Raw genomic sequence first — 27,079 nt, 5'->3', positions numbered from 1 at the left:
GACATAACCCTAACTCAGTTATGCAATTTCTGATCTGGTAGAAGCTTGGCGAGCCCTTCAGCTGAAACAAACATAACACACATTCTACTGCACAACACTTTTTGCGACTTGATATGTGGTTACTCTTAAGTGCTATCATGCATTGCGTGCGTAGTGCTCACATCCTGCACCGCATTCTCCAGTGAAATTGTCTTTTCACCAACTCGGCCCCTGCTCCTTAATTCCACACATGGAGATTGCATGGTTCGGAACTCCAAGATGAGATGTTTCGCAGCAAGGTCGGTGCTGCCATCCTTGAGTATTTTAAGCTCAATGAGGCCTCATTTGGTGATGTCGCCAGGGTTTGGGGAGCCTTTAAGTCCTATATCCAAGGAATTTGTAGTTCCAAGAGTGCCAGAGAATTGAAATCCATTAGATACCGGCGTTCCCAGCTTTAGGGGCAGTAACAATGGAATGTGGGACCAGGCATTGTGATTTCACAACTGGGTTGAAGGATGGAGCGGGGAGGAGGGGAGGAGGTTGTTTGATCGGCATATGAAGCACTTCAGGCTCTCATTACGGATTGTGTAAAAAAAACAGGAACGGACCTCAATGACTTCAACAACCTCAGATCTATCACGAATCCTTTCCTTACTAGCCACAACGCTGGAGAAATGTGTCCTCCTTCAAATAAACCGACACACTGAGGAATTCAAACTCCACACATTTTCCTATCAGGATTCAAGAAAGGTTGTACACAGATAACTCTATGCTGAATATTTAGGATGCCATTCACAGAAACCTGGATGAAGGTGATACCTGCCTCCTAATCCTACTCACCTAATCAGTGGCATTCAATATAGTAAATCACCCAGCTTTACTTGAAACTCTCAAATATCGCATGGGTGTCAATGGCACAGTCCTGAAATGGTTTCTGTCCAATCTGTAACATCGCTGTCAGCAATTAAAACCCACAGTTGCTTCTCCAACCCAGATCCTGTGACGCTAATCATATGCAAGGCTCTATCCTCTCCCCAGCCCTTTTAAATATCTTCATGAAACCACTCACTGCCATTTTGAACCAAGCAGTGATCAAATACTTCCTATATGCCGATGACATACCACTCTACTGCAAAATCAAATCATGCTGTGACCTCCGACAACTGAACACCACACTTATTAATATACAATCATGGCTCAAAACCAACTACCTTAAACTAAATTCCAAAATGACAGAACTACTTCTCTTTTCCCTCAGAACTAATCCTAGAATGGATCAAGAATCTTAACTGATCTTTCTTTCTCTCTCTCTCTCTAACAACATTAAGTCTCTGGGCATCACCCTGGGCAAAAACATGTCCATGGAGGAGCACATCAACAACTCTGCCAAAGAGCGCTCTGCACACGCAGACATCTCAAGAAAGTAAAGCGGTTTATCCCCCAGAAAATCTTAAAACAGTAGTGCAATCTCTTGTCATCTCAAAACTCGACTACGGCAATTCCTTCCTTACAGGAACAACCTAAATGTCAGCTGCTCTTACCAGACTCCTCACAGGTACTAAAATATTTGACCACATCTTTCCTGCCCTCGGTAGTCTTAAATGGCTTCCCATCGAAGGAAGATGCTTTTTCAAGACAGCCTGCATCACCTATAAATTGTTTCATACTAAATCCCCAGAATACTTAGAAATGAGAAGTTCAAGAGCTGGAAAAGCCCAAACACTCTTCTTCTCATTCCTCCCGACTTTAAGAAGAAATCCTCAGCTCGCTCCTTCTTAGGTAATGCTCCGAAGATCTGGAGCTTGCTACCCAAAGATCTCTGCTGCAACGCCTCCTTCTTTAAACGGGACCTTAAATCTCTAATCCTCAACAGTTACCTCACCATGCCCACAAACTGTTCTAAGTTCCCCTCATTGATTAAGGCCTTCTAGATGGTCACACCACTTGCTCAGTCACCTCTTTGTCCCTTATTCCCTCCTTTTCCTCCATGTGCCCTGTGTTATAGTTACCACTTACAGCTGACTGTTTTGTGAGTTTCACATAACGAATTTACTCATGTACCTCTTATAAACATAATAATGTATTCTCATAACCTGTAAAGTGTTCTGATACCCTCAGGTCCAGCTAGCACTATATACAGCTCAAAATAATAATAATGTTAAATGCTATATCCTGTTTAGCTGGAAGGTGTTGCACTAGAATTTGTGAGTAGGGCAATTATCTGTCACTAAATAAGAGGCTACAAAAAAGTGTGGAATGCCGCCTAAGCATTGATTATTTCTGTGTTATGAAAAATGGCAATAAAGATACTAAAAACAAAACTCAACCATTGTTTTTGCAATTATAAGTCAGTCTTTTCTATCATAATTAAAAAAGCATTAGTCTAGACGTGGACAGGATATTCAGGGTCATCTGTAGTGAGAGACTATCTTGGGAAAGTCTCACTGACAGCCAGAACGCTTACGCAGCAGTTGCAATAATCTGCCGTAACCGAACCAGAGTCTGCAACCTATTTCCTGTTAATCTAATACCAACGCTCATTTCTGCCATGGAATTTCATAACTTTCCTGAATAGCATTTATCAACAAGCATTTACAATGCAATGGTTTTGCCTTTGTTAAAGTTAGAGCTATTGGCATTGCTCTTGACATTATTTTTATTTATGTTTTTTTTAACATAAATAAATGGCATTGTCATTTACAATGCCACTAGCTTTATCTCTCGCAAATGACACACACAAACACACACAGAGCCCCCCCACACACACACACAGAGCCCCCCACACACACAGCCACACAAAGCCCCCCACACACACAGCCACACAAAGCTTCCTACACACACAGCCACACAGAGCCCTCCACACACACCCACACAGCACAAGCGGGCAACAGGGGCACACGGAGGCACAAGCAAACCACTTCATAAAGATATACTGAACTCTAGCTACAAACTTTAATAGAGCCACCCGCGACCAACTGCATCAAAGAGATTAAATACAACCCAGCGTCCAAGGCAACCAATTTCTACGTACTGCAGATTTAATCCACAGCATCAAATAAAGCAGGTTCTCTCCCATGTCCAAGTTGAAAACCTTATTACAAGCCAGCAATGAGACAGTACAATTTAAGAGAACACTGAAATTTACCTGCAACCAAATTTCAGGAAACCATAGCTAAATAGTTTAATTCGGTAGCAGCAGATACAAAATAGCATGGCCAGTCTAGCACTGTACCTCAGGATACATGTAGGTCTCACACTATAAATTTGAGGGATTCTGTCCCCCTTGGACACGGCCGGCATTATGCTGGTGGGGAACGACGGAGACGGCAGCGGGGCTAGGGCTGTGGAACGGGGCCGGGAAGCAGCGGAGGAAGATGAGGGAGGCAGGGGGGCGGGGTTACAGCAGAACGCGCAGAGCTTCTGAGAACTGTGACAGGAACTACACAAACCAGATTGCACATATGGACGTGGATACGCGCCACCGCTATAACCATGTTAGAGTCAGGCAAATGCTTTCTAGTTTGTCATTTTCTCCGTTAGTATAAGGGCGTGACCAATTAAACTGACAACCCGGCAGTTTTACCGCCTGACCTTGAGATGGCAGCCATCGACGATAGCTTGCACAGGCACCAGAAGAATGTTTATATAGAACAAAGAAACTTGCAAATGCCTTCCATCAGCGAGGCCAACCCAAAGCAACGACCGCGCTCCCGGCCAATCAGACACATTAACAGGAGGATGCATACCTCGCACTAGGCTCGCCAAGCGCTTCGAAACGCGGCCTCGGTTGAAATGCCCCGAACGCCAGCGTCTACACCACCCGGCCCGCTCTCCCTCCCAATGTCCCAAAAAACCTCCGCTCCTCGTCTCCTCCCGCCATCGCAGAACACCCGCAAGCAGACCCCCGAGCACAGCACTCACCGCAAACCGAGGGAAAAAAGGCAGCCAATCACCGCGCAGGTCGCCCGGCGAGCCTCCCGCAGCCTGAACCAATGGTAGCGCGGCTCCCGGGTGACGTCAGCGGTTGTTCCCTCGGCTTCTCCGCGGCCCCGGGGCTGCGGCGGTGATTTTCACGGGCAAAACGGCTGTGCACACGACGGCCGGAGCAGGAAGGCGGGCATCAGGAAACAAGCGGGAGGGGGCGGGAAAGGGGGAGGAGAGACGCAGCGCCATTGCGAGGCCAGCATCAGGAAACAAGCGGGAGGGGGCGGGAAAGGGGAGTGGAGAGACGCAGAAGTGCCGGCAATGCCGGACCAGATTCGGGGGCGTTCCCGGCTTTCGGCTGACGTCGCGTGACGTCGGCAAAAGCCAAAGAATCTCGGGAACGCGCCCGAATCTGGTCCGGCATTGACGGACAGGCCCCTCGTCCAATGGCTATGCTCCATTTATGGAGCCAGCCAATAAATGACGAGGGCCGACCCAAACCCACACTACAGTTCTCATTAGGTTTTCGCCTGCGCGAAAAAGCTGCGCAGAGCGCAGCTTTCGCCAGGCAAAACCTAAAAATGCCCACATTTCCACTGTGAAGTACCATTTGCATGTCATTTTAAGGATTTAGTCTTTGAAACCCGGTGCATGTATATGAATTACATATATTCATTAGCATTATCAGAAAAAATTTTTTGCAGATTTTACGTGCTAGCAGTCTTGGATATGGAAAACCTCATTACAACTTCATCTTCAAAAACTCACCATCGTATTATAGTAAAAACTGCCCCCAACTTCTGGCAACCCAATGAGAGGGTCATCCTAAGTATCTGAAATCTAACGTAGAAAAAAAAAAGCAGGACCTCTCCACATTTCTACTAGTACTCGCAATATGTAACTCCTTGCAATTGGTCGAAGACACACATTTTGACCCTTTTAAAGTAATCTATAATGATAAATGTATATATGACATTCTTGGTAAGTATGTGACTGCCATAACTGGAACCGTTTCAATTTGTAATCAGTATTCTAAACCAGGGTTCTCCAAATACTGGAATGGGACAGACGGAATGGACAAAAAATTATAGTTTGCACAAAAAAGTGTGATGACTTGTTTTAAAAAGTCCACACTTGACTTGGACTTTCTGCAAAGGGCTGATGACATCATAATTCTACCACTTCCGCGTGCACTGGCTGATTAACAGTACTCAGAGCCCGCAGTTGAACTGTTCTACATTATCAGCAGAGCCTAGGCCTAAACGTGGCACCCTTTGATGGATAGAAAAATACAAATATCATCACTCGTAAATGAAATCAAGTGAAAAGTGTACTGTGGAAAATATATTTTTAGATACCCCACCAAGGTTTTGCATAACTCTTCATAAATTTGTCATAACTTGGTTAGTAGCATGTTCTCGTCTCTGAACGTACCACACCCCCATTCTATAGAAATATTCCCAATGATCTGTAAAACTTCCTGATTTCACTTTATTTTTTCCAACACATTTGTTTTCATAAATTGTCCTTAATAAAGTTCTGTGTTTATTTGTAATTTGATTTTTCGACCCTGTACTATATTATGTAACTTATCAGGGTCTTGTTAACTCTTTACATACTCTTGAAACAATCAATCCCAATAAATAATAGCAATAGGGTGAGCTATAATAATCGCCATTTAACTGTATCTTTACTTTGTCACATAAGGTTTTGGAGCTTGATTTTCTGTACAACTTCTATATTTTGTGTCATTTTATCCATAAATATCTTATGCTAACTCTTCTATTGTCACATTGAGTACAAATCGTTCTGATTTACTTAAGAATACTTTTCATACTCCAAAATTATTAATCACTTACAGGTAGATTCATCAAGCATTTTAGCGAGCGCAAACGGTGCGAATCGCAAAATTCGGCCGTTTGCGCCCGCAAAAATGGCATTTGGAATTCATCAATGGGTCATGAACTCGCAATTTGAAAAATCGCAAATAATTGCGATTTCTCAAATTGCGATCGCATTTAAGGAATCTCAATTTGAGATTCCTTAAATGCTATTCATGAACCTTTTAAAAATTGTGAATTCACAATTTCCCGCCGCTATTTACCGCGAAGTCTGACTTCGTGGTAAATAGCGAAAACTTAGAAAAATGCACTTTAGTGCATTTTTCTAAGTGGTATGTTACACACACACATGTCCTTTGGACATGTGTGTGTGCAACATCAGGCTACATTTCCATTTCAGGGGTGCTACAGGGTGTCTTTTGGACACCCCGGGCACCCTTGAAATCGCATTCTTATTTGCGATTAGCAAATTGCTAATCGCAAATAAGGATTGACTCCCCATTCATTCCTATGGGCCTTTAGGTCCATAGGAATGAATGGGGAATTATTTCTTATTTGCGATTAGCAATTTGCTAATCGCAAATAAGGAGATTGTAGGAATCGCAATTTATTTTGCAATTTCTACATGAATCCCGATTTGCGAGTCCTTAATAGCGATTCCTTAATAATCGCTATTAAGGACTCGCAAATCGGGACAAGGATGAATCTGGGGGCAAGTACATTACATACTAGGATCTACTTTCACCTTTTTTCTGCTTTGACTGCCTTAATTCAGACGGGTGTTTACACAAATAAATCTGTCAAAGGTTTCTAGTCAGTCTAGAGTGATTTATGTGGCTAGTTTCCAAGGTCCATGTTTGAGAAGCTCATTTAGTGCAGGTTTCTTTGCTATCTGGTTCTTCCAGTTCCGCATTTGTAGTGGAATAAACCAGACAACAAGTACTAGAATGCAAAGAAAAAACTGCATTCGACTTGCTATTCAAACATAGAATCAGGAAACTTGAAAATCCTGTGTGGGTACATGGATCTAATTACAAAATGACTGGAGGGGAATACATGGGAAAGTTGGTGTCATTTCAAGGCCTGGAAGAATCTGAAGCATCATGCAAGTCAGCTTAGTCTAATTTCAGGGTTTCCAGCGTGTAGGCAGTCACCATTCAGAGCTGTCAGTGTATGTTGTGACCTGTCAAGAAACCCCAAGAGATCAAAGTGAAGGGAAGCAGCAAGCAAGATTTCAGACTTACTGGCAAATACAATAAGCAGCTATTCTGTTGCTTACCTGACATCATTCATTACATCATGAACCTTCGATTCAAGCTTGTGATGGATCTGATTCACCAGCTGATAGATCTCGGAGCCTGGAAATGCTCCTTTCCCTTTGCTGCAGAGAGTAAGAAGGGATTGTGTTGGTGGCCTTATGACAGAAAGGCAAATATCATTTGATTTCATTTTGGGTTTATGCACATCCAAATAATACCTTAGTTGCCTAGTGCCATCACTTGTGAGTGGATCATGCACAACAGAGAACTGATGCAAAACTGAAATGATGCACAGTAGCCTAGAAAGTATGCTACGAGCCATTATACAAGTACGGCCAATATGCACCCCTGAAGCACTTTGGATCGTACAATAATTGGGGTGCAGTGGGTCCCTCAGAACCCTGGACACTTGACCAGCTGCACTTATGATAGCAATACCATGGTTGCAAATCTTCCATAAGGTGCTGTCCATCCGGTACCTGGAGCCACCCACCAACAGGCATACACATTTATCCCTTCAGGGGTTTAGCTTAACCTAAAATGGCATATTATTTACTATGCCAAAAAATAAAAATGAGCGTCAACTCCATACATTCAAAAGATGATCAACCATGTCTATCAACCATCTGAAACAATAACATATCAAAAACACACACCATTGGGAACCACAAGCACTTCAAGCAACCATATTTTTAAATTGATAATTTATCCGACTTTTAGGCTCGTATGCTATCCACTCTTTCTTTGCTCCTTTGACAACAAGATGCATATTTGTGCTCTTTAATGTCTTCTTAAGTTGTCTTAACTTATAAATATGTGTCTAGAAAGCCTCCCAATACCTAAGATACATAGTTATTCCTTGCCAAATAAAATTGCGGCACCTCCATTCAGGACCTAGGCCCTAAAATTAGCTACCTGATAATAGCAAATTCTTTTCTAACATTTCAGGAGTCTCGTAGACCCTCGGGAGTCCTTTAGACCTCTCAAAAGTTTTCATGCTACCATTTTGGGATTTCTCCAAGACCCTAATTGTCTGTGGTATGAACTTAACACATAAGTAAAGAAAGAAATCATTAGCTTGACATAAGTGTGTGGCATATTAAGTGAATAGATAAGTATAACTTGATCAACATTAGCTCAACCCCAATCAGAGAAGAAATAACACGAAATAGTCCCGCAAAGGTGTGGCATCCTGAAGCACTTTAAATTTACATATATAAAGATTTCTTTAGAGCATCGAATATGAATTATTAGGAGGAGGAGCTTGGCGGGCATCCGAGAGGGCCGCGTGAGCACAGCGCTCCCCGGACCCCCGCCACTCCCGGCATGATATCCTGAACTTATCCTGACTTTTTACGAGGATTTGTATAGAGGACACTGGGCTGATTGCCCTGGACTTTTTGGAATTCGATTTGGACCCGGGGTTCCGAAGTTACGTCTGTTCGAACTTTCGGGCTCCACTCTCGAGGTACGCCCGGGACTGGGTGAGGCTCAGTGGCCGTCTTGAGTTGAACAACAACGGCAGGGGGATTCGACCTGTGGGTCCCCCTCTTAAGTTTCGGTTTCGTTTCTGCCTCAGACTGAGACATCTGGCAGAGGAGCCTGGCCTGGGCTGCAGTCGGGGCACGGAACGGCTGTCGGGCCTTTGGCTAGCTTATTCTCCTATCTGTTGGCCCTTCTACTAGTGGTGCCCTAGCTGCGGTTCTTTGGTCCCGAGGCCCTACTTTCCTGTGGCCACTCCATCCAGCCTGGTTAATTGCCTGGTGACGTAGTTCTGATATGGCGGGCAGAGGGGACCGGGAGACTCGGAAGACCAAGACGCCCCTGCGTGGGGGCCCGGTCCAGTCTAACGTGATGGACCGTTACACTCATTCCAAGGGGTCCCCCGGAGCCGCCCTGCCCGGAGCCAGTAATGCTGATCTCACTGTGGACGCGTCAACGGAGCCTTCTTTGCAGGACATCATGGGCGCCATTTCTGCTATGAAGGAGTCGATAGGCCAACAATATGAAGCTTTGGCCCACAAAATCGACACCGTGGCCATCGAGGTCAACTTGATTCGTGCTGACCTGTCGAAAACCAATGAGAAGGTGAAGTCACTGGATCTTAAGTCATCCAGTCTCACGGAGGACGTTTCGGAGATACAGACGGAGGTCGGCAACCTTCGCAAGGTGAACGACTTCATGACCCGGCGCTTGGAGGACTTTGAGAACAGGGCACGTCGCTGTAATGTACGAGTGGTCGGAGTTCCGGAGAATCCAGAACCTCACTCTGTTGATCTCCTTGTTGAGGATTTGATCCAGAACCACCTCTCTCCGTCTGGTCTGACGAAGATTTTCGCTGTGGAACGTGCCCATCGTGTTCCGGGGGGCAAGGGTAAACCAGGTGCCCCGCCGAGGCCTATTGTTGCGAAACTCTTCCATTATAGGGATCGGGACGCTATCCTGCAAGCATCGCGTGTGAAGGGCCCGGTGGCCTTTGAGAACGCCACGGTGACCTTCTATCCGGACTTTTCTCAACAGGTCCAGAGACAGCGTATGGGCTTCCGTGATGTTAAGAAACGTCTCCGAGACATGGGGCTTCGCTACGCCATGCTTTTTCCGACCAGGCTGCGCGTTGAGTACAACGACCGAACCTTCTTCTTTGATCGGCCAGATTCTGTAAATGACTGGATGGACTCTCTGCCTGATCGATCTCCTGAGACTGAGTCCGCCGCCCACCCGGGTGGTGCTGAGGGTGGTGTGGAGAGCTGAACAATCCGCCTATGCCTGGGCCCTCGAATAGAGTAAACTCTTCAGGGATTTGATGCCTCAGTGCCTCTGCTGTTTGTGTATTCTCCTCATTATCTGTCTTACTCGGGGTGGCGGGTGGGCCGGAGCCTTTCCTCCTCCGGGGTTCTTTTTGTAGAATGGGGGTTCATGGGCGACAGGCACACTGCATGTTGGGGTGGCTATTTAGCATTTTGCAGGGGTGCAGGGTGGGGGGTGTTTTCTTGATTGTTGGGGGGTGGGTGGTTGGGATGTTCGATGTTTTTGTGTTATGTTTTCAAGGCGAATCAATCTGGCTTCTGCTCCTTTTTATGTCATGCTCATTGCGGGGGGGTTTCGGGGTTGCTGTGTGGGATGGGGGGTAGCGGGTTGAGGCTGGTTTCGTGGAATGTTAATGGTCTGGGAGATCGCATTAAGCGGAGTGTGGTGTTAAAATGTCTACGCCGTTTATCTCCCGATATTGTTTTCTTGCAGGAAACTCATTTGGTGGGCAATACTTGTCGTGCGATGAATAGGTGGGGGTATCGCCTTGCTGCACATTCGGGGTTTACCACGGGTTCCAGGGGGGTGGGTATCCTTGTTCGGGCTTCCCTCCCCCTAGCTATTGATGATGTGATCCTTGATGATCGGGGGCATTATGCTGTCCTCGTGGGTCGCTATGAAGGTCGTACCCTCTCCTTGTTTACTGTTTATGTGCCCCCCGGCCTACAGACTTCTACCTTTGCCGATTTGGGCCGTGTGTTGTTGGACCTTCCTGATAGTACTCTTTTTCTTGCAGGCGATTTTAACTCTGTGATCTCCGGTCTGCAAGATCGCTACCCCCCTAGGGATACTCCTTTAGCCCAACAGTGGTTAGGTGGGTTTTTGGATACGTTTGGTTTGGTGGATTGCTGGAGGCTCCTGCATCCTACCCAGCTTTAATACACTTTCCATTCGGGGGCCCACGGGAGTCTGTCTAGACTGGATTATTTCCTGATGCCCGCGGCGCAGACGCCGGCGGTGCGTGAGATCAGACACCTCCCCCGGGGCATCTCCGATCATTCTCCGCTCTGGCTTTGTTTTGAGTTGGGGGTGGAGGCGGTGGGCCGAGTGGCTCCAATTAACCCCTGGTATATTGCCTCCCCTGAGACCCGGAACCTTTTGACTAAGTCTTTAGATGCCTACTTTTTGGACAACGAGGGGTCGGTTTCTTCGGCGGTATCCCTGTGGGAGGCCTTTAAAACAGTGATTCGTGGGCAGGCCCTTTCTCTAATTGCTGAATCCAAGAAGGCTAGGAATCGGGAGGTGGTGGACCTTGAGATAGAGATTGCTGAGAGGGAGGCCGACTTAGAATCTGAGATCACCTCTGATAGACTCCACGCCCTGGGTCTGAAACAATTTGCTTATAAATCCTTGGTCAAGGATGCGGCTAGACTGATGTTCCGGGAACAGCAGGGTCGTCTGTATGATGTGGGGGACAAAGCGGGTAAATTGTTGGCATGGTTGGATAAGAAAGAGAGAGCGAATCGTGTGGTGCCTGTGATTCAGTCGTCGAATGGTGTCGGAGTGACAGACCCGGTTGGAATAGTTGAATGTTTTGCTGAGTATTTTCGTGTGGTGTATACCCCTGTGTCTGGACGAGATGTGGCTGACTCTCGCCTTTTGTTGCGCGATATAGCTTTGCCCAGTGTTTCCGATCTGGACCGTGTCTCGTTGGAGTCCCCTTTTACTACGGATGAAATAGCGACTGCCATTCGTTCGCTCCGTTCGGGCAAGGCATTGGGCCCGAATGGGTTGCCAATTGAGCTGTACAAGTTACGCCCTGACAAGGTAGCGCCCTATCTTCGTGCCATGTTTTTGGAGTCCCGGGAACGGGGTATTCTCCCGTATGACCAGCGTCTTGCCACGATAGTCGTTATTCCCAAGGACGGGAAACCGCGGGACCTCTGTTCGTCTTATAGGCCCATTTCCCTGTTAAATGTTGAGCCTAAGGTCCTGGCTAAGCTCCTGGCAACCCGCCTGCTGGCGGTCATTAGCGACTTGGTTCATCCGGATCAGTCCGGATTTATCCCGCATCGCAACACGGCTCTTAACCTACGTCGTCTTCACGGCGCTGTTGCGAGGGCGGGGCTTCTGACAGAGCCGGCCATTTTGGCCTCGTTGGACGCCTCGATGGCTTTTGACACGGTTGAGTGGCCCTATCTTTGGGCAGCTCTCGAAAAATTTGGTTTTGGACCTGAATTTATTGGATGGGTGAAGTTGTTGTATGTGGAACCCTTAGCGCAAGTGGTGGTGAACGGTAGAGTTTCTGTCCCCTTTAGCCTTGGTAGAGGGACCCGTCAGGGTTGCCCCCTGTCTCCATTGCTTTTCGCGCTGGCCTTGGAACCGTTAGCTGCGTGGCTTCGATGGGAACCCTCCCTCAAAGGGATCCGTTGGTCACCGGACTTTGAAGACCGCGTCTCTCTTTACGCGGACGACATTCTTCTTTATTTGACATCCCCGCGTAAATCTTTGAACGTCTTATTTGATGTTCTTACTTCGTTCGGTGCTAACTCGGGCCTTGTTATTAATTGGGCTAAGTCCTGTGTGTATGTTCTTTCGGGTGTTTTGCCCTCTTTGCCGGCCAGATTCCCTATCCAGGTGGTCCAGTCTGGCTTCAAGTATTTAGGGATTTTTATTACCCGGGATTCCTCCCTCCGGTTTGAGCGTAATCTCCTCCCCCCGCTTCTTAGATTGCGACTGGATGTGGCCCGTTGGCGTAAGCTGCCCCTGTCTCCTCTGGGTAGGGCTGCTCTCTTTAAAATGATGTCTTTGCCGCGGTTCCTCTACGCCCTTCAGAATTCTTTCGACGATGTTCCTGCTACTTATTTCAGAGAAATCGAGAGTCTGCAAAGACAATTGATTTGGGATGGGCGTCCACGTATAGCCCTTGCGAAACTTACTATCCCTTGGTACGACGGGGGCATAGCACTCCCCGACATCAAGAGGTACTACTGGGCAGCCCAGCTATCGGCCATTAACCATGCGATGTACTCGCCGGGTCGCGATCCGGCGTTTGAGATGGATAAGCTCCAGTTGCCGGGAGGGGACTTTAATAGAGCGCTATACTCCAGATCGGCCGGGCGCCATCTTGTGGGCCCGACCAGGGCAGCGGTCAACGTGTGGCGCGCAGGGAATGTGAGTTTGGGATGGGAGAATCGGCTGACGCTGGCGACTCCGCTTTATGCTTCTGAACGTTTGGGATGTCTCTGGTCTTCTAAGGGCTTTGACCGCTGGGATGTGATCGGGATTTGTAAAGTGGGTGACGTTTGTGTGAATAGTCGCGTGAAATCATTCCAGGCCCTTAAGGCGGAATGCGACTTGAGTGATAGAGAGTTTTTCCGGTATCTGCAAGTCCGACATGCCTTGGCCTCGGTTCTGACTCCTGATGTGGCCCTGCCCGAGTCTTCCCCCCTTGAAGATCGTATACTAGATGGACATTTGCCCGACAGCACCATCTCTCTCATCTACAAGAAGCTGATTCATAATCGCGGTGATTTGTTGGTCCGACTCCGAGAAATGTGGGTAGGTGATGGATTGGAACTAGATGACGAGGACTGGCAGTCGGCACTCTCCTCCCCGAAGGAGGTCGCCATTCCCGCCCGTCTTCGTTTGGTGCAACTTAAGATCCTCCACCGGGTGTATGTGACTGGTCCGCGTCTGGTCGTGATGGGTTTTTCCCCGGATGGCTTGTGTAAGCGTGGCTGTGGGATGAGCGCTACCTTTATGCACATACTTTGGGAGTGTCCTGTGGTGGCAGCTTATTGGGTGGATGTGCTTGCGTTGATGACTGAGGTGACTGGTGTTGACCTGCGGCCTGAGGCCCGTCGATGTCTGCTGAATGTGTGGGAACCCTCCGATTACTCTGTGGCCCAGACTAGATGGGCGACCCTGGGTTACATGGTCGCGAAGCGTGACATTGCGCAACTCTGGGGCGCATCCCGACCTCCTGATGTTTCAGTGTGGGAGGACAACATGGACTGGTCCATGTTCCGTGAAAAGACAGTCTACATGGCTAGGGGCAGGCCGGGGGCGTGGACGAAAATTTGGGGTCAATGGAATGCGTACCGTGGAGAAATCTGTACCCCTCCCTTGGTTGCCACCTCCGATGTTACCCTGTCTCCTTAGGCTGACGTTCCCGATATTTTTCGCTCTGTTCTAGGATTTTCCTGTCCTCCCTGCTCCCCCCCCCCTCACGGCCTTCCCGACTCTCATTGATGTATTTTTGTTCTCCTGTTTCGTGACCTCCCCCTCTGCTATTTGGGCTGACTTGATTATTGCACTCGCCTTATGTTTGTGTTGGTTATTTTCATGTTTTATATAGAAAATTGTTGTATCCTGTTCTATGTCTGTAGCAATTTCGTTCTACGATTTGGCCTGACCTAGGAAATGTTTGTTTAATTCATGTCTCGTACTATGCGACTTAGCGGCCAGCCCGTGTGGTTGTGGGCCCATCTATGTAATTTTATGTGATTGCTCAATAAAAGTTTTTAACCAAAAAAAAAAAAAGAGTATGAATTATTAAGGGGGATTTTGGAAGTGGTTTCCAGGAAATTTGGTGGAAATCCCTCCTTTTTGGAGCCTTGAAAACATCATCATTCGACGAAACACGTGTCGGCTGTATTCATCTTTGGTCTTGCTCATTTGTCGACTACTATCCAGACTGTTCATCTTTGGAAATTAAAGCATTTGTAACTTCAAACAAAAGACCTTCTATTGTTTGAACTCTGATAATCTTCAGCATATTTCCATTTTGTTCTTTTTGTGTGTATCAACTACTCCCTGGACCTGGTTTTCCAACAAACCAAGACTGCTAAATTGTGGTGGTGCTTTAGGATAAAATATTAATCCCAAACCTTCTAGGCATGTTGTAGAGGTAATATTCATCAGTATGGACTAGAAGCAAAATCTCTTCTATTTGAATAGACATACAGAACTGGTAGATGAAAATATAGCTTCCTTCAGAGCGTGATTTAAATGACCATATTTGGATTAGTTCACGAGCCAAGTCACCAAGTTAAGTGATGGTGAAGGTGTGAATCATATGACCCCTTAACTTATGAAGGAGATCTACCTGTGTGACACGATCATGTGTGGACACAATGACAGGAGAAGTGGGGTGCAGAACCATCATTGGTTTGGCCATTCTTGGGCTAGTGGATCACCTTGACCGTGAGTTGGTATCTGGTGAGGTAACAACCCAAGGTATCCAGTGTACTGGCTAAAATGCTTAGAGACACTTCCCTTACTAGTCGATAAAAAAACATTCCCCGTATTCACCTGCTGCTTAATACCTGGCAGCTACATCCAAGGATTATGTTGTTGTTTGCATCTGCAAAGGTGTAGACAGAGATAACACTGGCAAATGATTCTATCTAGCACCTTGTTTAGTATCCATTCATAGTTCTTGTGAAAGGTCTTCCTGTGGGAATCAGTTTGCCCATTATGAACACCTGGTCAGTGAAATACAGTAATTTGTAAATTCCTGTCTGTAGACCATTTCCTGATTCCCTGTGTTCCTGAAATAAGACTCTGTATCTTGTGCTTCCTTGTTTGTTCAGGTAATACACTGCAGTCAATTTGTCCATTTGAACCAGAATGGAGTTTGATTTTGTTGCTGGAAGGCCAGGTGAACCGTCATGAGTTCCCAAAAATGAAACATGTGAGAAGTCAATTATTTCTGTGGCTATCTTCCCTGCATCTGAGGGTGCACCATGTGTGTTTTAGGGAGGGATCCGTAACAATAGTCTGTGTTGGAATATTCTGGTGAAAGTACCACCCCTCAGCACATTCTTCAGTTGTTACCACCCAGGAATTTCTGAACTGCTACCTGGGAAAGGGTGAACTTCTGTTTCAAGGTAAAAGAGAGCTGGCACCATTGGTCTTCTAGGCATTGCGGCAGAGGTCTAGTTTGAAGACGCCCAGGAAAAAACAGGACACATTTGAGCCTCAGAAGGGATGCCATCTGACATGGTGATGGGGGAGATATGAACAGAGTGCAACACTTCAAACAAACAGACAACAGTCTAACCTAAGAAGCACACACTCTTATTTTTAGAATGATTAATGCATTGTCTTGTGAGTCGACCAAACTGTGATGGACATGACCTTGGCTTGACTGTCTCATAGTGCAAACTGCTGGAGAATTCAGACTGTTAGCTGTAAATGACAACAAGGCAGCAAAGGAGTCGAGTCAATCGTCTACACACAGATGTACAAATTTCCTCTTTTTTTCACAGATGTGTCACAACCAGTCACACATTTCAAGAACGTTCTGGGTGACAAATTTGAAAACCGAAAGCCAGGACATTGAAATTATAATGATCATTGCCTATCAAGAACCTTAGAAATACCCAATGCTTTTGAGATATTGGAATTGGGAAACAGGCATCTTAAAGATGAATGGCGCGCATCCAATATCTAATATATCTGCATCCTAAACATTACTTTATCTCGAGAATGTGTCTGAATTCTTGTTTGGGTGCTTTCTTTCAAACAAGATAGTAAAAGAAATACACTTTAAAAAGCTGGGACTTTTCTTCACTCTTTCTTCGCCAGAAGGCTTTTGACTACAAGGCATACCCAGTCCTTATGATATTGAGATGGCTTTTCTGGAGGAGTCACCATTGGAGGCCAGGCCAGTTGAACCTGTTCCAATAGCCATTTTGGTGATGCACCGTTACATCGCAACTTTTACAACGGGAGGCTTTTACAACGGAACTTTTACAACGCAGGATCCATTACATCGGATGCCATTACAACGCATGGCATTACATAGCAGATGCTATTACAACGCATGGCATTACATCGTAAGTATAGGTAAGTATTTAATTTATTTTTATTTTATTAATATTAATTATAATTAAATATATTTATTTATGTTTTTTAATATTATTAATTTATTATTTATTATATTAATTAAAGTAATTTTTAAAATAAGTACAGGTGTACAGGGGTGTTTTTAGGTTTCAGGGTAGGGTTTGGGTTTTGGGGTACAGGGGTGTTTTTAGGTTTCAGGGTAGGGTTTGGGTTTTGGGGTACAGGGGTGTGGGTTTTGGGGTACAGGGGTGTTTTTAGGTTTCAGGGTAGGGTTTGGGTTTTGGGGTACAGGGGTGTTTTTAGGTTTCAGGGCAGGGTTTGGGTTTTGGGGTACAGGGGTGTTTTTAGGTTTCAGGGCAGGGTTTGGGTTTTGGGGTACAGGGGTGTTTTTAGGTTTCAGGGCAGGGTTTGGGTTTTGGGGTACAGGGGTGTTTTTAGGTTTCAGGGCAGGGTTTGGGTTTTGGGGTACAGGGGTGTTTTTAGGTTTCAGGGTAGGGTTTGGGTTTTGGGGTACAGGGGTGTTTTAGGGTTCAGGGTTGGGTTTGTGCTTAGGGCTAATTAAATTATATTTACCATTTATAAATTAATTAAAATATATTTATTAAATTAAAATAATTATATTATATTAATTACATTTTTTAATTAAATTAATTAAATTAAATAAAATATTTTAATTTATTTATTTTAATTATAATGTTTAAAAATATTTAAATTAAATTAATTTCATTATATTAATTAATTAAAATTAATTACAATTTTTATTAAAATTAAATTAAATAAATAGATTTAAATTTATTAAATTAAATTAATTACTATTTTAAAATGTATTTTAATTAAATTAATTAAATTAAATTAATTAAATTAACTTAATTACATTTTTTTTAAAAAGATATACTTACCTATACTTACGATGTAATGCCATGCGTTGTAATAGCATCTGCTATGTAATGCCATGCGTTGTAATGGCATCCGATGTAATGGATCCTGCGTTGTGAAAATTCCGATGTAACGGAATGCGTTGTAAAAAACCGCGTTGTAGTGACACCAATCCGCCATTTTACACACTATTTAGCACCAATATGTTTTTTGTAAAATGTTGCCATAAACATGATTAAAGTAGCTTTTGTGTCCCAACGTAGAGGCTGATGAAAGGGAGGAAAGGGAAGAACAACTGCTTCCACCCGCTAGAGGCATCCCTAAAGCCACACTTGGTGGCTGACATCCTCTTCCTCTATTTAGGAACTTCAGTTGATATGACTGCCTGTGCTGCGCTGCTTCTTGGGTTGTTATTGATGCAAGTGAGGGGTTGTCGCGCACCTTACAGAACTCAGGACTGAACTATTGATAAAGGAGAGCTAGTTCTCAACAAGAACAAGAAAAGGGTAATTTTAGAGATACAGAACACAATACCATGAACTTGAGAACAAGACAGAAGCTGTGGACTAAAATAGATTGGAATAGACTGGGATTGGGGCACTGGACTTGCACTGGGTAGTGCCTGTAAGGACAAAACTACACAGAGAAGGCATAAAATGAACATTAAACAATAAGAAGGAAATTCAACATAAGAGTGTGATAGGCAGACTATCATAAATGACCGTTGTTTGCCTCTTGAAAGTGTTTTCTCTGTGAGGTGACAAGATCTTTAAAGAAGGCAAGAAGCAGATAAATCTCGCAAAGTTCAGGGAGACATCCAGCAGATCATATGGCGGAAGAACGTTGTGTGAGTCACTGTGCTGGAGGCACAAGGCTCAGACTCTCACTGTTGTCTTCAGCAATGCTAATCAGGATTGTAATTTAACCATACGAGAGGGCAAAGCCAACAGAGAAAGAAACACAGAAACAGGAACTTGCCTCAGGGAAACGCAAGACTGGATTCAAGATCAGGGTCAGGACTAGACAACACAGGAATACAAACACTAGGAACAAGACTGAGAAATCTGTCAACTAACAAGGTCAGGATGGAAATATGCTGACAGAACAGGAACACAGAACACAAGGCAAGGAGCCTGTATATAGCAAGGGCAAGTCATGAAGTGTGCATGTAGAACTAAAACCACAGTCAAGAGAGGGACAGAAAAGGCAGAAATAACAGGAAACCAATAAGGCAAAGTAACCAACAGGAAGTAGAAAGCTAGAAAATAAAAGAACCCAAAGTACAAAGTGTCAAGGAGCAAGCTTGGAATCAGAGTAGCAAGCCAATACAGGAACGAATGAGGCCACAGCAGAAAAAGACTGCAAGTCAGTGTAAAAATAGCTGGAGGTCACGGGAGGGGAACATGTGAGAGGACAGGCAGGTATGAACCATTAACCAGGTGTAAGGAAACAAGAAAATACCAATGAAGGGAAGGCTGTACTTAGAGAAAGACTATGCAAACCAGCAGGCACACAGAGGGGAAGAAAACAACCAGGAGGCAAGTGTGGATTGGAGTTGGAAAGGAGATAAGTCCAGAGTGCAAGTATAAAAGGATAAGGTAGACGATAGAACCCAGGAATCATGATAAAGAATAGAGCACCCCCATTAGCATCTGATTCGGTAGGGTTTTGGCAACAAAATGTACTACAAGGACCATGATACATAAGGAAAACAGTGCAGAAACATGGTCTGGAATGTGAAGCAGAGCCAAGAATGCATGGTGTAGAACTGTATATCGCCCTTTACCTAGTTGCATGATGGCAGAATCCCGACATCGGTTGAACCTTAGGCTGGGACCGACACCTTTCCTGTGATGTGTGTTGATGATTCCTATACTCGTCTCTCTTCCAGGCCCTCCCTCAGACTTATGCTGATTTTTTTAATCTGCAGGACCACCAAACAAGGCATTTTTTGAGAAAGCGCCCATTTTGAGCCTCTGTCTGCAAGACTGTTATGTAGAGCCAGGAAGATCTCAGAGTAAAACTGTAAAGGTGGCCTTGAGTTGCCATATCAGCGCAGTCTACCGTCATACTAATAAAATAATTAAAGACCATTATGCTTTCATTCACAATCTCTTCAAGGTCTATGCATTTTTTATGGACAGGTACTCAACAACCCGAGAAGACAGTTCTAAAGGGAGCAGGCGTATCACCCCAAAAGGGCAGTAGCATTGGTAGTTTCCACAGACACAGCTGACATGCTGCTGAGTTTTCTTTCTTCTTCATCAAGCCTCTTGATCTCCTTGCCACTGTATGACAGTTAGGGAAGGGGCATGAGACCTCATGGTTGGAGAGACAAGGAGAGAATCCAGTTGCAGAAATGCCCTTAGAAATATTGGGTCTGTACTTGTTGTGAAGACAAGACAGGGAAGTATTGATCGCAACAAGCATAAGACCTGTCTTCCTGATTCCAGTAGCCAGAGAGCAAAGGTAGCCTCACTCTCCAGACCTCTCAGAGGCGGAATCCAGGCATTCTCGCTCATCATGTTCATGGAGTTAGATGTTTACAAAGTACTCCTAGGTCAGCCAATGCTTGCACTTATCTAGAAGGGGAAAGTGAGGCAGGAACATAACCCAAAGGTTGTAAGGGTCAAAAGAAGCTTTCTTTTTCCACAGGAAGGGCATTTTATGGAGAGTTATGGTACTTTTGTGGAAAAAGACAATTGTTTCCTGTCATAAATGGTTACACTGTAACTAAAAAAACCAATGTCAAATGGTTTTGAAATATAGTTTGAAAGATTTAATTAATCAAAAGTAACCTAAAATGGCTGGACAATGTCTGCTGATCCTTGTACAGGAGATAAAAACAAAACTGACATCAGCTCCACTGATACTGCATGATAGGCTCATGGAAGATAAGCCTTCTTAAAAGGACAGTTTCACAGCTTCTAAGGGCTGTAGCCTATCTACTTGCACAACTATTTGTTTGGGGACAAGCTTTTAAATAACTAATTTCTCATTCTTAAATGCCTTAATAGTCAAAAGTAGACTTTCAGGAAAAACTAAAGCTCATCTGATTGAACTCTAGCTAAAACAGTCATTTCCATTCTCTCCTTATCTCAGAATAATGGTGCCTCCTGTCTGTGCTTAACTTTTTCTTTCTCATTTCTCCTAAATCCGCACAGCTTCTTCCTGCCTTCCCCCTTCCTGATTCTGATAAATCTGAGACATACTCTATCTCTTTTTGTACCCTCCAACTATCTGCCTTTGAGCCTCTCACCTCAACCCTTCTCTGATCTCCACCAAGAATGCGTTTCTGCTTTTCAGCCTCATCTTACATCATTACTCTTTTTTTCATTGGAAGACTTGTTTTTCTCCAGGTTTTTATCTTTACCTTAAGGATCAAAAGTCTATAAACATATCAACATTTACTTCTGATTCATTGTAAGTGATAAATGCCATTGTATGTACAGAGGACTTATATCTTTAGTGTGCTTTATAGGAATTAATATAAATATATTGTCCCTATTTTCTTTCATTTTCCCATAAAAATGATTGTTTTGTTTAGTTTGGCTTACTGCTGCAACAGTACTGGAGTTTTCTTTAAGGATCGCTTTTTTTATTTTGTATAAATAAAAGTGAATTTATTTTTTGTAGAAAAAGTTTCAAAATTCATTTTTTTTTTTCAGATTGGCTTTTCTGAAGAAAAGGATTTGCATTCTTTAAGTTTGTGACGTACTTCGGGATCCCGCACGTCAGCAGGATTATTAAGTGCTAATACTATTAATAACGATTCCTTGGGGGAGAACCCATGTCTCACAAGTGTGGTCAGAATGCTCCAGGTACAGCCTGTTGAACACACTTGAACATTTAGTATAAAAGGAACCGTTGGAAACATCTATCTCTTGCCACTTACTGCAACACAGAAAGGGACACATACCAAATGTTTGAAGTCACATTTAGGTCCTGAAATCCCAGTGATTCCAAAACATGCTTCTTAGCTTCTTTGGTGAAATTACCTGAAAATAAAGTCAAACATAAAATCAGAGAAAATAGAAGAGCAACCAACTTTCAGAAGATTTAACCAACACATTGCATCCAATACATCAAATCCCCTTTGTTGTGAAAGAGGAAATGTAGTGTAAGTGCTATTGTATAGTGGATGAGACAATGCAGTGCACCCCGATGCAGGCATTGTAGGCGCTTTATAAGACTGTTGATGCATTGGCAAACAGTAATGTAACATACTACATCCAGGACTTTATAAAGCAGCTCAAGGGGATGCTCAGGACTTTATATTATATCAAAGATCAATCTATTGAGATTATTTTATATCATACTGGGGATCAGAACAGTGTCCAAGAATTTATATTATACAGGTACTTAAAGCAGTGGCATATTTGTAGATCGTACAGGGCCTCAGAGCAGCACCCAAGACTTGTACCAGAGTTCAGTGCATTGCCATTGTTTTATATCATATAGGGGCTCAGAGCAGTGGCCAGAACTTGATATCATACTCAAAGCAACGCCAGTTTGTATCTAGTACCGGAGCTAATAGTAGCAGCATAATTCTATATATACTGAAACTCAGAATGGTTTTCAAGACTTTAAATCATAATCAAGTTCATAGAAGTGTAGAATAAGCTACTTACCTTCCGTTATGCCTTATCTGGTAGAGGCTCTATCTTGCAGCTGATTCCTTATCTTATAATTATACCCAGGTGTCAGATTGGGTCTGGAAATTTTCTGGTAGTACCACTGCACGCCAGAAGGTGGCATCTGTCGGTTACATGGGGTATCATTGACATCGTCCATGCCAGAATTGATGTGCACGGCACCTTTATGGGGGCCACCTCGGTGCACTGATGCCAGTTCATTTTCATGACTTTCCACGCAGGTAGCACAGCGCCACGATGAAGACGGACTACTGGTGTGAGTTGCTAGGGCCCTTCATAAGGAGAACCCTCATTTGTTCATCAGGTCGCAGAGCGGGGGGATCGGTATGGAATTTGCGGCTAGATAGGGTCTCTGAAGGTAAGTAACTTGTTCATCTGATGGAGACTTCTACTCGCAGATTCCTTACCTCGGAATAGATAACAAATCAATGCCTCCCCGAAGGCGGGTCTGCGAACCTACCTATACCAGAAAGTCCTGCAGGACCGAACAGGCAAAATGCCCATCCCGACAGACCTGACTGTCCAGGCAGTAGTGCTTTGTGAACGTGAGCAGTGAAGCCCACGTTGCAGCCTGACAGATGTCCAGGACCGGAACTCCGCGAGCTAATGAAGAGAACGCAGCTTTGGCTCTGGTACAATGATCATGCAAGCCTTCAGGGGGTTGCGCTTTGGGCAATAGGTAGCAGATTTTTATGCAGGAACAATCTATCTGTAGATGGTTAATTTCTGCACATCCTTCCCTTTCATGGCCCCAACGTACCATACGAAGAGTTGGTCATCCTCCCAGAATTCGTTTCTGAGTTCAAGGTAGAACGACAACTCATTGTTTGGATCCAGACGGTGTAATCGCTCCTCTTTATTCGAAGGACGAGATTGGGCAAGAAATGTAGGCAGGCTGATCGTCTGGCCTACGTGGAAAGGGGTGACAACCTTTGGGAGTACAGAGGCACAGGTCCGGATGACCAATTTCCCAGGAGAAAACGTGGTCTAAGGCGGTTGCACCAAGAGAGCCTGAAACTCGCTGACCCTTATGACAGATGTAATGACACAAGAAATGCGGCTTTGATGGTTAATATCTGAACAGGGAAGTTGTGTAACGGCTCAAAAGGAGAGTATATCAGCAAAGTAAGGACCAGGTTCAAGTCCAACTGGGGCATTATGATTTGTCTGGGGGGAAACGTGCTGCAAACCCTTGAGGAATGTCATCACAATTGGTGACTTTAATAAGGAAGTTTAGTCTGGCAACCGCAAAAATTGAGAAATGGCTGAAAGATAGCCCATAACTGTGTCCAGAGCAGTGCTCTGCCAGGCCAAAGAAAAAACAAATAAATGGACCTGAAAAAACAGGAGCAGATAAGGGATCAATGTTTTTTGATACACACCTTGCCACAAATGTGTTCTATCAGCAGGTGTATACCGATTTGGTGGATGGATTCCTGGCAGCCAGACTAAATCAGACTTTTGGGGGAAGGTTGAAGCCGGTCAACTGTTGCTGCTCAATCTCCACTCATGAAGGCGTAGAGTGTGCAGGTTTGGGACCAGAACCCTCTCCTGCTGGTGCAACAGAAGATCCTTCCAATGAGGCTGCTTGCCTGGAGGATCGATGCTCATGCTCAACAGCTCAGGATACCAGACTCTTTGAGCCCACTCCGGAGCCACAAGAATGGCTTGGGCCGGGTAATTCCTGATCTTCTTGAGAATTTTGGGCAGGAGTGGTATTGGCTGAAAGGTGTACAGGAGGCCGCACCTCCACTCAAGACAAAAAGAGTCTCAGAGCGAGAGCAGCCTTGGAAACTCCAGAACGCAGAACAGCTGACATTGTGAGTTCTTGGTGGTGGTGAATAGATCTAACTAAGGCTCTCCCCAATCTTGGAAGAGGCCTTGCTTCACCTCTGGATGGAGACGGCATTCATGAGCTGCTGGGCATTAAAGGCTGAGTTTGTCCGCGTTGGAGTTCAGGGAGCCCGCCAAGTGTTCAACCACCAGAGAAATGCCTTGGTGTTCCAGAAATGTCCAGAGACGCAGGTCTTCTTGACAAAGAGTCCATGATCCCACCCACCCTGCTTGTTGCAGTACCACATGGTGGTGGTGTTGTACATGAACACCAGCACAAGCCTTCCTTTGATGAACAATATAAAGGCCTTCAACAGCAAGCAAATTGCTCAAAGCTCCAACAAGTTTATGTGGAGTCCACACTAAGCCAGAGACCACAATCTTCTGATCTCCACCTCTCCCAGGGGGTCTTCCCAGCCCAGAAGTGACACATCTGTCATAACAGTCAGAAATATTTGAGGAAGGGAGATGAGTTTATGTGGGTGAGAAGAGCGGTAATACAGCTTTGGGGCTTTGTTAATTTACAAATCTTGACTGTTTATTGGCCAAGAGCACACAAAAAAGAAACTTGAACACAGCAATGTCTGGCATATGTACAAGAATCTGGAGATCCAGTTGTGGGGTATATTTAAGCACTTGACAGGCATAGTGATGATCTTTCATTCCTTCACAGGGCCCCAGAGATGGCTGCCACCGCCAGCACCCTCAAACAAAGGAGTATGAAGAAAGAGGTAAGTAGTGTGTTTCTGTATCTTAATTCCACCGTCACCAAGCACCCGTGTCTACCCATGCCTGAGTCTCTCATTCCACCCTTCCCTTGTAGTGAGATGCTCTAACTGTGATAATTCCCAAGAGAAGAGTGGCAAGAGTAAGAATCCCCCTTCCTACGTCACCATCACCAAAAAAGATACAATAATTGACAGTAAGGAATAAGGATAGGAAGTTGCCAAAACCAACACAAAAGTCTCTTTCTTGAGTCCTCTGGATCCTTTCCTGCCCCCCCCCCCCCCCCAGCAAGCCGGTTGTAGCCCCCTCTCTCACCGCACTAGCCACAAGTCTCCAGAGTTAGGTCAGACTGGCTGCATCCCTTCTGGCGGCATCCGCCACTCTTCTGACCAGGTCTCTGTGGGCTATTCCGTCTACTGGTCGGCACCTTACCTCTCTACCTCATCGTCCTCTCGGGTGCTTGGGCTGCTCTACTGCTCGTGTTTACCACAGTGGAGCTTCCCCTGCTCTGTCAGCGTCGGCGTGCAGCATTTTGGAAGGGGACCCAGAAATCAGTTTTGCCATGGCCAGCCAACCCGTCTCCTTTTTCAATTGCAAGGCCCCGCCCTCCTCCTCCTGAAAGGAGATGTACGTCGTCAGTGTTTGAGGAATGATCCCTGACTGCCATCTTTCCTCTAACAAGTTGTCCTTCTTTCCTGTCAGATGCCCTCAATGGTGGTATGTGGAGGATAGAGAATGAAAGCTGCAGTCGCATTTATCAGGTACGGCGAGGACGTGGAAGGGGGTCTCTTCACATACCTTCATCCCTACTTTCTTCTTTGGAAGAAACAGATCTACTGGGTATCAGGACAAAGTCTGCATTTACGTGTTCTTCCACTTATGATGCTAGGTTTTGAAACTGAAAGGTTGTAGTGCCAAAAACCAGCTACGATGCGTGGAGTATTGCTTTCATTAAATGACATCCACTCAAGAGGGGCGTGGGCAGTGTTACAAGGAAAATTCTCATCCTTCAAGACAATAGCGAAGGGCTTCTATAGCCATTTAAAGGCTACATCTTCTTTTTCTACCATTGAATAATTTCCAAGGGGAAATAGTTTTCGGCTGATCTACAAAATGAGTTTCTCAATTTCCCTCTTTGTCTTTCTGGGTCAAAACACTCAGCCCCACGCCAGAGGCATCTGTTTGTAGGATGAACAGCTGTGAACAATCAGGGCTACGGAGAATAGGTTCAGATACAAGAGAGTCCTTTAACATACAGAAGGCACTTAAATAGTCTGTGAGGGATGGCATAACCCCAATTCAGCTTCTTTTCCTTTATTCAAGGGATCAGTCTAAGGGTCTGATAATTGGGAATAATGAGGTATAAAGCATCGGTAATAGCCTATCAGTCCTGGTGTTCACCTTGAGGTTTACAGAACTTAATGTTTGAAACTAAGATGCACTCGGTTCCGATATCACATACCAGTAAGAATGTGAAGGGGCCGCAATGCAGCATAGTACAATACAACATCTCTAATAATCTGCATTACTTTTCGATACAAGGCATGCATAACGCTACCCAAGTGCTTCAGCTTCTCCCACCTCACACCAGTGATTCCAGCCATCCCAAACGTCAATACACATTACATTCTGGACTTTGATGACCAACAAGATCCAGATATACCCACAAAATGTATCAAACAGCTAAAGGTTGAGTGGCTGCACCAATTTGATGGCAATTACATAATGACGAAAAAGCCTTTAGGATCTGGGGGCATCTTTGGCCGGTCCACTTTTTGTAGTGGCGAGGACTACAAATCTGGCTTGATGGGAGGATGACATTTACCAAGTAGGATCAGGAAGCTTACAAAACGGTCACATGAGATTTACTTACTATGTCCAACACTGATGTAAACATAACGTGTGTTTGTTCACCCAAGGGTATCTTTGCACTGAATAACAAGATGTGTACTGTTACCCTACTCAATGGTACTCATTTTATCAACCTCAGGAAGGCTGAGTGGTCCCGCCGGGATTTGAACCTGTGACCCTGAGGTCAAACACCGGCCCCTACAGTGGATCATTAGTCCACTAGGCCACCAGACTTGACTAACATGAGAACTGAGACTCTCACACCGTTAATGTCACCTACATTAAGGCCAACAACTGAGTAACAGCAAGACTTTCTGAAATAAAACAAGAGTGCTCTTAATTCGTAGTACAGGCACCAACCCTCAGCCTTGAAACGTCTGCCATGTTAGCTACAGTAAGCTTGACTTCTGCGCTGGTATTCAAATCTGAAGGCTGTTAGCAGCTGTGCTAGTTAAACTTAAGCTGGGTGATTCCATGGTTGCTTCGGTGTGCTCTGAGACACTAAGCATGCAAATGCAGACATCTCTCTCAG

The 27,079-nt window shown here is 44.9% G+C and overlaps 1 protein-coding gene across 2 annotated transcripts in view; it reads right to left on the bottom strand.

The window, feature by feature from the left end:
- LOC144785951 (hexosaminidase D-like) overlaps positions 1–27,079 on the bottom strand; it is a 279,553-nt gene that overhangs the window by 50,393 nt on the left and 202,081 nt on the right. For both annotated transcript variants that reach the window (XM_078664840.1, XM_078664841.1), the window contains 2 exons: positions 21,402–21,480; positions 7,024–7,125 (listed from right to left, as the gene is read on the bottom strand). In XM_078664840.1, the coding sequence (XP_078520966.1) occupies positions 7,024–7,125; positions 21,402–21,480 (181 nt within the window). The remainder of the gene's footprint in view (positions 1–7,023; positions 7,126–21,401; positions 21,481–27,079) is intronic.

Source organism: Lissotriton helveticus, chromosome 10, assembly GCF_964261635.1.
Source record: "Lissotriton helveticus chromosome 10, aLisHel1.1, whole genome shotgun sequence".
Lineage (NCBI taxonomy): Eukaryota > Metazoa > Chordata > Amphibia > Caudata > Salamandridae > Lissotriton > Lissotriton helveticus.
The sequence above is the reverse complement of the archived record's forward strand: the minus strand, read 5'-3'. Positions and strand labels throughout refer to the sequence as shown.